The sequence below is a fragment of a genome, unplaced genomic scaffold (genome assembly GCF_019419815.1).
Source record: "Pyrus x bretschneideri cultivar Hongxiangsu unplaced genomic scaffold, Pyrus_bretschneideri_v1 Contig12, whole genome shotgun sequence".
Lineage (NCBI taxonomy): Eukaryota > Viridiplantae > Streptophyta > Magnoliopsida > Rosales > Rosaceae > Pyrus > Pyrus x bretschneideri.
Window position 1 is genome coordinate 4547042 of NW_025999413.1, and position 10321 is coordinate 4557362.

Here is a 10321-nt window from a genome sequence, read left to right on the forward strand (position 1 = left end):
AACTTGATATCAACCCACAAGCATTAGCACGTTTTAGGAAAAACCCTGAATTGAAATTCGAGACTTTGATCATTCTTTCAGATAAGCAGACTTTCCATTTTAGAGGTGATTGAGCAGTTTGAGTTACAGTTTTCTATTTTTTTCTTACGTATTTTTCCTTTCGACAGCTATTATGCATTATTTAATTGCACACATTTTCAAATGCACATGAACAAGATCACTCCCTATAATTGTTGAACTGAAAGATTGGTCGGCTAGTAGGTCATGGTGGGCGGTTTATTCAGAAACCTATTTTGCATTCTTTTTTTCGCCGGTGAGAATTCTGGCGGTGGTGAATAGGTTGGGCAGTGGGAACTGAAAAGAGGAAGGGCGTGCATGTAGAAGAAAGACGAAAGACCAAAGCTTCACTACGAGAATTCTAGCTAAGTAGCTATAGGACACCATTTTTAACACACTGCAGACACCGAAGAACACTATCGGCGGGCTTTGAAACTCGGACACCGAAGATCAGCGTCGTTAACCAAATGTATTCGAGGTTGTGCCTTGGTGGTAACTTTTCCTGTTTCCTATACAAATATTTTCTTGTTCTTGTGCTTTATGATTCAGATATCTTCAAACGCTTTTTATGTTCTTTTTCTTTTCTGTAATTTGCCCCACACCAAACACTTTCTCTCAAACAAAACAGTCTTCTCTCTCACACTCGGTCACCCTTTTCTCTCTCACTCCCTCTCTTCCTCACGAAGGCTCTTCACCGAGTCTCTCTCTATCTCCCGCTAATACAAAAACCCACCATCACCAACACCACCTATGCATCACCAACAATCCCTCTCTCTCTGTCTCTCTCTTCCTCTTTGCTTCAGATCAGATTTGGGTTTTTCCAAACCGCCTTAGATCTGATTTTTTTTTTCTTTTCGGTTTGAGTTCATATTCTTTGAGATCTGAATTGTATATTTTCAGATCTTGCATGGGCCTTCATGTGTTAGAGATTTGAATTTTTGTTTTTTGTTGTTAATAATTGTCGTTGCATGCAATTTTTTGATAATTCATATGATGGATTGTTGTTCTGCAGTGATGAGTGTTGAGTACAACAAGGTTTTGTAGTGAGGAGGACGCACAGACAGGTATTACTATTCTCCTTTTCTCTATCTTCATTTTCGTTTTCTTTATGCCTATAAAAAACTTCATTTTGTTGCTCTTGTAAGTAATTTATGATGTTTATTTGTGGTATTTATGCATTGTTAAGTTTTATGGTGTGCCAGAACGAAAAAAATGAAAAAGGTGATTTACTAATCAATCTGGTCAGAGATAAAAATAGAGTTTAATCAGTGTTAGTTTTTATTATTTCAAGTTTGTATAATTAACATGTATTATCTTACAAGTTTTTGTAATGAATTTTTTTCACATAGGGTCCTTAAAATGGAAAATTGATTGATGTAAATCTTGAAAATGAATACTTCAAATCAATGTGATTTGTCTGTAATAATTTTGCCAAAAATTTTGTCATGCGCAATCCTGGCACATATTTGGATTCTACAAATTTAATAAAATATTGCCAAATGTATAGATGATTCAAAATAAAAAGATGATTTGAAATGGACCCATCAGCTCAGCCTCTCCAGCTCAACCCCTCACGACTACCATAGAAGAACAGACCCATCGTACGGCTTGGACCTAGCCACGGTGATGAGAAGACGAAGGAGGAAACGTTGTCGTTCTTCACAACGTGCCGTTCTTTGAGATCTTGTCGTGTCGGTCGGATGGTGATTTTTGCGGCCTCGATGGGGGTGGTGACTGGAAACACTTCGTCGATCGATGAAAAGAAAATGGAGACGGAGGGGATTGCAAAGCAGCTTAGGTGTGTATGGTTGCGTTACATGTGCGACGGGGTGGGGTGGGGTGGGGTCTGTAGTGGTTGCTCGGGTGGGACGGGAAGAAAGAAGATGATTTTTTCTTTTTCTTTTATTTTTCTATTTTTTAAGTTTATAATTATACAAAACTATTTTTTATTATTTAAATCTTTTTAATCCACATGGTCATAATTTGACCGATATTGAATTATGAAATATTCAACTCACAGACTAGACCGAGGTTAATTGAATATATGAGACTTCTACCATTTCTTTGTACACCGATATATAGAAATGGTGGTGTTTGTCACTAGTTCTTGTAGGGCTTCTTATTTAAAATTAGGAAATATTTGCTTTTTTTTTTTCTTTCTTCCTTCCACATATGCTCGACTAACATAAAATCTCGTTGAATGAATGGACAGATTGAACATGACAGCTCCAATTGTTCATACACTTCTTAACCGTAAAAACTATGAAAGTTGGAGTTCTCGGATTGAGAGCTACTTGATGGCCGAAGATCTTTGGGACGTTGTCGAAGACACCTATGACTTTGAAAACGAGGCTTTGAGGAAGAAGGATGTCAAAGCCTTATATGCAATCAAGAATTCTTGCGGGGATGATACGTATAAACTTATAAAGGACCTAGACTCGGCCAAAGACGCATGGGATACTTTGTCTGAAAATTTTAAACTTGGATATAATCGATATAATCAATCATCAGGTGAAATAGGTACGTACATATATATTGAAGAAAGTTGATACTTTACTGTAAAACCAATTGACAATATGATAAGTAGACCAATCTCTTATGATCCCTTGCAAGATTTCTTCGTTTTAGAATTCTTTTATCTTCACATTCTCACATGCATAAAAAATTCAAGGAAATAGAAAAGCTAATAAACATACGACAATGGTTGTACATTGGAGGTGATCTATTCTGATTTGAGGAGGAATATTTTGTAATTATTATGGATTAAGTATTCTCATAATTTGATGTGTTACATAATTAATATATATGCACTCGAAAAGTGTGGTGTATCACAGTACGCACAACAATGATTTCTTCAGTACTATTTTTAAACATAGGAATTTGGACGAAGAGACGAAAAGGAAAAAAAGGAATTGAAAAAAAACGAAAAATAGGAATTGAATGGCATCCATCATCTAAACATCAACATTTTCATTCTCAGATAAGAGGACAATTCTTCAAGCGTATCCGACTCCGACTGATCGTGATGCTAGGCCAGAGTTGAAAATGGAAGAAGGGCACACTGGAGGTACATATGTATATACCTTGATCCTAACAAATTAAGACATCTATTTAATGATAGAAAGTTTAAGCCTAACATGGCTCACCACTATCAACACTGGTAGTGTCTTTTACTTAATCAAGCACCTATTACTAGGTGTGAAGTTTATCACAAAATACTTCAGTGATATTATAATTAGAATCTCTGTTATATAAGTTATATAACTTTTTCTCTTCCCGTATTTTGAATGATTTGGTTTTGTCCATTAGGTAGAAATGCAGGACTGCTACTAACAGCTTTATTAATCCATTTTCTTTTAGTTCATCTGCCGCAGAATTTCCCATTTGTTTTAAAATTGTATTTAATTATTTTCATTCAAGTATGGGAAAGTTAGCAATTGCCAAACATGGCAGGACATGATGAGAGCAATGCCAACAATATCCATGAAACTTTCGTCAAATATGTGGAGTCTAAAGATTGGGATAAAGCGATCAAGTTTCTTCGCCAACATCGCCAGGTACGAAGTGCAAGAATTTTTTACGGTACGGCCCTTCACTTCGCAGTCAAAAGGTTAAGCAAGTGCAGCGTGCGCAATATAGAAGAGTTGGTGGACTTAATGGAAAAGGAAGACCTGGAAATACAAGACAGACATGGTTATACAGCTTTGTATCATTTAGTGAGAGAATATCCAGAAATGGTTGAAGTAGCCAAACGCATGGTTGCAAAGAACCACAATTTACTTACAAATTTACCTGATGATGACACCCAGAACCCTCTAGTTATCCACGCTGAGAGGAAGGAAAAAGGGGAAAGAATGGCTCGCTATCTCTATTCCTTCACTCGTGAAACACTAAGAGTTGTCGATGGTGCTGAACTTATTTCTCTCGGTTTTCGTCGCAGAAGATTTGGTACAATTTTGGTCAAGTTTCAAACATGGCCAATTATTAATGTCAATCTTTTCCTGTGTGAATTTTTTTTTTTTTTTTTTTTTTTTTTTTTTTGTGTTACAAATTTTTTTTCTTAGTGTTCTTTTTTTTTTTTTTTTCACACTTCTATTATATACAGATATTGTGTGGGATTTGATTCAACGTTACCCGCAATTGGCTGTGGCTAAAGACTACAACATGGACTACAACGGGGATATTCCCTTAGCAACATTGGCCAGTAATCGTTCAGCATTTTTAAGTGGAAGCCGGCTCAGTTTATGGGAAAATTTGATCTATTACGGTTAGTACAAATTAAAGTATTGCTTTTTTATTTTCTCATCATATTTTGAGTAACTGCAATTTTTCTAAATGAAAAAACTTGATATAAGTTCAATTTTGTGATTCACTACTAGGAATAGTCCACTTATGTAAAATTGGTCCAGTGATTAGGATTACACATCGGTATCCCAATTCTTCTTTTTTCTTTCTCCTTGAACACCATTACTAGTTCAAAATCTTGTGTGGTTTTTGCTGGATTCAAGATCAAATCTTCTACAACCAAAATAGATGTGACCTCTTTGTAGCCTCACTCATAATTGTTTGACACATATTAAGTTTATGACAATGAAGTTAATATATAAAGTTAAGTTTATAAGCGGATGTCAGTCAATGATTGAGGCTACAGAGAGGTTACACCCATTTGGTCTCCGCTGTTGGTTGTTGGCTCGGTTGTCGAAATTTTTTTTTTCTCATTTAAAAGAATGAATTGTTTTGTATAATCCATGTGGCACTATTTATTAGACTTGTAGACCACATATGTGTGCCATGTCAACACACTAACATAATAAGTGACATAATTCTAATGGAATGACCAAATTGATGCGTGACACTCAATTTTAAGGACAACATTGATCAATTTTGAAATTTATGACCACAACGACGAGTTAGGTCAATTTCGAATACCATTAAAAACCCTTTCCAAAATGGATCACAAGGTTTCAATTTTCTCACATTGCTCCTAAGTTTTGAAATCGTAGTAATTTACACCTTTTGTCTAACGAGTTATTTGAATCTTTGTTAAATTTGATGACATGGGGAGCATGAAACCCATAATTGAATTGATATGTAATTAACATTTACACCACATTGACTAAAAAACTCATCAATTTAATGAATAATTAGACATTCAATTATACAAAATGTGTAAATTGATACAATTTTAAAATTTTAGGGTGTAATGTGAGAAAATTGAAACCTTATGGCTCATTAAAAAATCACATCAAACTTTGAGGATGTAAAATGTAGTTATCCCTTACAATTATTACTCAAATTCCAACTTGATTGAAATACAATTTTGCATCTTCTTAAGGTAGATTCCCGCTTTTAAATCTAGGGTTACACCTATAATCAAATATGACTTTTGACTCCAAAATTTGGAGAGCCTAATGAAATTTGAAATTCGTGTCTTTACTTTGCCACCATAAAGATAAGGGTAATTCTATTGCGAATAATTTTCATGTAAACTTGTGGGTGCACTTCCTTATTCACCCAATTGTAAATATTGATTTTTTTTTTTTTTTATTATTGTAAATAATGATTTTTATCATAGAAATGTTACAATCGAAGCCATTCATATTTTTAATAATTATCTAAAAGTCATCTCCACAAAACAACAATCAAATTGAAAATTGTTTAGTCATTCATCCGTATTAAATGAATCAACGATTATTCAGTTAGAAGTAATGCATGAATACGTAGTTAACATACAAATCTTGCTTCATTAGAATATTTCTTTGAATTAATGGTTGGGCTTGTATTCTTATCTTGATAGGTATACGCATAAAACCTCTTCTTCCCATTAAGGAAAGTGACCAGAGTGATCAAAGGCACCTCTCAAACAAAAAAGAGAATCAAAGGCCTCTGTCAAACCAAAATGAGAATCAATGGCATCTCAATTCCTCAGGTATTTTACATGTCTGCAGTGCAATTTGGCTTTTGTTAATGCCATGGTAATTTGTTCCATAGTGCTACTACAAAAATATATGAACATCTTCATTCCATAATTCCTACTTAGGGTTATAAATAAGTCGACCAAACGAAATGTCACACTGCTCAAGCTTGATTTATTTAACTTTTTTAGAGCTCAAGCCAGGCTTGACTTTCTTGTGATTCGAGCTGAGCTAGAGTGAGCTTAAAAAATTCAAGCTTGATACCAAGCTCAAGCTGTTTTGATTGAGCCATTTACTATTCTAAGTTGGCCCGGTCGTGTAACAAAACTTAACAACTTGACAACGCATTGTAATAAAACAATATATAAAACACAATTAAATGATATAGAGATCAAAATTTTAAATCAAATTAGAAATCAAATGATGTGTCACCAATATGAAGTAAACATGTTAATCAGTACTTAAATAATAATTCAATCATTAACATCCACATCATTTGGTTTACAAAATTTAATTTAAAATTTTAATATTCCTAACATTACCCTTACTATAACACAAAATTTCCAAACATGTTCGTTAAGATAGTCATATAAACACGTGTTTTTCTTTTGATAATTGGAAACCAGCAGGAGGCCAATTCATTATGCCTGTAGTTTCTTTAAAAAACCAAGAGGACGAGGGGACATGATATCGATCTCCGCATTAAAAGGAAGGGAAACTGAATATAGTCAAACTAATTTAGAAAAAAAAAGAAAAAAAAAAGGAAAAAAAAGAAAAGAAAGAAGAAGTAAACATAATTCTTCAAAAGTAAATCTTGAACATGAAAACCCCAAGGGGTTGGTCACCGTGGAAAATGAACAAAGGTTTAGAACGCCAAACCTGTTAACTTGAGTTCAAACTTTCACAATTGCACTCCTTGGGACCATCAAATCTAATTTGGCGTACCGTTTTGACTTGAGGAATCCTCCTTGAAAAGAGATGTGGTAAGCTTGTGTGTATTAAGCAAAGAACAATCCCTTGTTTCCTTGTTTTGTAGTTGTAATATATATTCTCTCAATAATAGTGTGCGCGTTCGTGTGTACATATATTTGGTAGGTATATGTATGTGTCTAATTGGACTTGTAATGCAGTAATGGGTTTGTTCCAACGACTAGTGACGAATCTCCAAAAACTTTTGGGTAGGTCACGCATTCATATTGTTAATTGATTTTTTTTATGATTATTTTATTAAAATTAAAATTATTTTAAACTAATTGTAGTTTTATATTTGTTTTCTTGAATGAACTTAGGAATCAATCATATATATGAGATGAAATTGATGCATGAGCGGGTCCAACAGTTTCTACCCCTCATGTGTAAAGCCACAAAAAATACAGATGAAACTAAAGCCTTTAAGGCAGCACTGTGCGTTGCAGCAGAACGAGGGCATGTGGAGTATATTACTCATTTCTGTAGAAATGAATTAAATGATGAGTCATTTCCTATACCTGTAAGTTACATTACGAGCAAAAACTATCAAAGCTTATTCCAAATTGCCGCTGAATGTCGTCGCCACAAAGTTTATAATCTTATATATGTCCTTTATGAGTTGTTACATGAACAAGATAACAATGCTGGCCACGGTCTAATACAAGACATAGTAGGGTGGAGAAATTACTTTGGCAATAATATGCTACACACAGTGGCAAGTATTACCCCATTGTCACAGATTGATCACATTCGAGGTGCAGCTTTGCAAATGCAAAGAGAACTACAGTGGTTTCAGGTGACTATTTATCTGTCTATCTACCTCTATATACATATGTGCCTATATTTATGAATTATATATTTTGTCTATATGTTGTTTATACATATTTTTGTGGCTATAGTTTTACTCTCATTTTCTCCTATTCCCCTCCCTTATTTTGTTATTTTATTTATTCAATTTCAAAGAAAAAACAGAGAATGCAGAATTACTCAGAAATAATAAAAAAAAAAGAAAAAAAAAAGTAAAAGCTTGTCTACGTGCACAAGCATGACAGGAAAATATTGAAATTAAAAGAAAAACATTATTATGTATTACGTACTATACTATCATCCTATGTAACTTAACTAGTGATTTAGGGTTATGTGGTGTCTCAAAGACCAAATGTTCAAGGATTAATATGAAGAGATAAGGATTTCATAGTCACTTCCCTAAATATCTTTTGTCGCCAACAATGCAGGAGGTGGAGAGCCATGCATATCCAAGGGATCGGGAATCTGTAAACCGAGATAATATGACACCGCGAGAAGTATTTATGGAGAATCACAAAGAAATGGGAAAAGAGGCAGAAAAGTCAATGAAGGAAACATCAACTTCTTGTACAGTTGTAGGTGCTCTTATTGTCACCATAATGTTTGCTGCAGCATTCACAGTTCCAGGTGGAAATGATGAAAATACAGGCCTTCCTAAATTCTTAACTAAAAAGGTATTCACAACATTTATAGTTTCAGATGCAATCTCGCTCTTTTCTTCAACAACTTCGGTTATCATGTTTCTAGGCATTCTCACATCACGTTATTCTGAAGATGATTTCCGCAAATCATTGCCCACAAAAATGATAATAGGCCTTTTCACCCTCTTCTTATCTATCGCCACCATGATGATTGTCTTTTCTTGTGCCCTTTACATTATACTTGACGGGAAATCATCGACTGTTATTCCAATCATTTTGCTTGCCAGCGTTCCAGTTGCCTCCTTCATCTGGATGCAATTTCCGTTGCTTGTTGCATTATTCATTTCTACTTTTGGACGGGGAATATTTGATAAGAAACCATATAAAAAGTTGTTGAATTCCAATGTTATCTTTACTTAAGTTTGGATTTGCTACTTATTAAGAAACTTGTAAAGAGAATCCAATGTATATGCTTTCTATTAGTATTTGGCCAATTACGAATGTGATTTTTCCTTGGTTAATAATGTACTTTCTTTGATCATTAAAGAAAATTCCAACTTCAATTTATATTTTTTAGTTTTCTTTTTTGGTGAATTTCTATTTGGAGTTTGTTTCTAAGACAAACTCTTTCTATGAGCTCTATTTTTTGGTCGATAAAATGAATTGATTGAAGCAATCCCAAAAAGGGGAAAAGTTCAGCAATGTTATCTGTAGTAGAAAAAATATATATATAACCCAGCAAGCAGAGAATAACAAAACTAAGCCATACAGGCATACAAAAGGAAGGCAGTAGAAGGCACTGTCGAGCCACAATAAATACAGTACCGAAGGACATGGTAATCCATCACGTGATATAAAGAAAACAACCGTTCCTTATCAACCAATAAAATCAAAACCTCAGTATGGTGAGAATAAGTAAAAAACTACTTGATATTTATGTTGACGACGTAAGTAAAAAGTGTTGATAATGAATCACACATTGATTGGAGGATTGACCTTCCATTGACTTATACGTAAGTTTGGCTACTCACCATATTGTCAATCGATTTTATGGTGGAACCTTAACTTTCTTATGGTATGAGAGCAGATTGGCCTACGTGTGAAGGCCAATGGTCACACATGCTCTACATCACTTAATTCGTGTTGCTCATGTATTTGACTTGAAAATTCACCATACGTGGGCGGCCTGTGAGGATGTGAAGGTAAAAGAATCCTACAATGATGAAAGGAGAAACCTTGCAAAAAAGAAGAGTGGAGATAACCTTTGTTCTCCTATTTGCTGCATTATGGACCATGTTGATACTGGTAAAACTAAGTTGCTGGATTGTATCCGAGGCACAAATGTTCAGGAAGGTGAGGCTGGAGGTATTAATCATAACAGATTGGAGCAACATATTTTCTGATGGGAACATCCGTGAGAGGACCGAGGAACCGAAAGCTGATGCGAAGATGAAGGTCCTTGGTCTTTTGGTCATTGACACCTCCGGGCACGGGGTTCAGGTTTATGTGATATAGCTATGTTGGTTGTTGACATTATGCATGGCTCAGAGCCTTGGACAATAGAGTCACTCAATCTTTTTAAAATGCGGAATACGGAATTCATTGTTGCATTGAATGAGGTGGACAGACTCTACGGGTGGAGAACCTGCCGCAATGCACCCATTGTGAAAGCAATGAAGAAACAATCTAAGGATGTACAAAATAAGTTCAATATGAAGCTCGCTACAAGTGCCGTTAGCGGTGAAGGGATTCCAGATTTGCTATTATTATTGCTTCAGTGGACGCAGAAAACTATGGTTGAGAAACTCACTTCAGCAGTAAAATGGTTAAGGTTACAGAAGGCCTTGGGACAACAATTGGTGTTGTATTGGTTAATGGTGCGCTTCATGAAGGAGATCAAATAGGTTGTTGGCGGCCACTCCCCTGACCTCA

The 10321-nt window shown here is 34.9% G+C and overlaps 1 protein-coding gene across 4 annotated transcripts; it reads left to right on the forward strand.

Moving 5' to 3' along the window:
- On the forward strand, positions 1–8896 carry LOC108867275. 4 transcript variants are annotated; one of them, XM_048578070.1, is made up of 11 exons: positions 1–535; positions 1070–1121; positions 1565–1855; positions 2270–2577; positions 3038–3124; positions 3511–4005; positions 4163–4324; positions 5855–5986; positions 7103–7150; positions 7262–7737; positions 8177–8896. In XM_048578070.1, exons 3-11 carry the CDS (start codon positions 1758–1760, stop codon positions 8807–8809), a joined length of 2439 nt encoding a protein of 812 aa, XP_048434027.1. In that variant the 5' UTR covers positions 1–535; positions 1070–1121; positions 1565–1757; the 3' UTR covers positions 8810–8896. The 4 variants fall into 4 exon arrangements, with proteins under 4 accessions (XP_048434027.1, XP_048434029.1, XP_048434028.1 ...); XM_048578072.1 differs by lacking the exon at positions 1565–1855 and having other exon boundaries at positions 2–535; XM_048578071.1 differs by lacking the exons at positions 1–535; positions 1565–1855 and having other exon boundaries at positions 568–1121.
- Positions 8897–10321: the final 1425 nt, after the last annotated feature.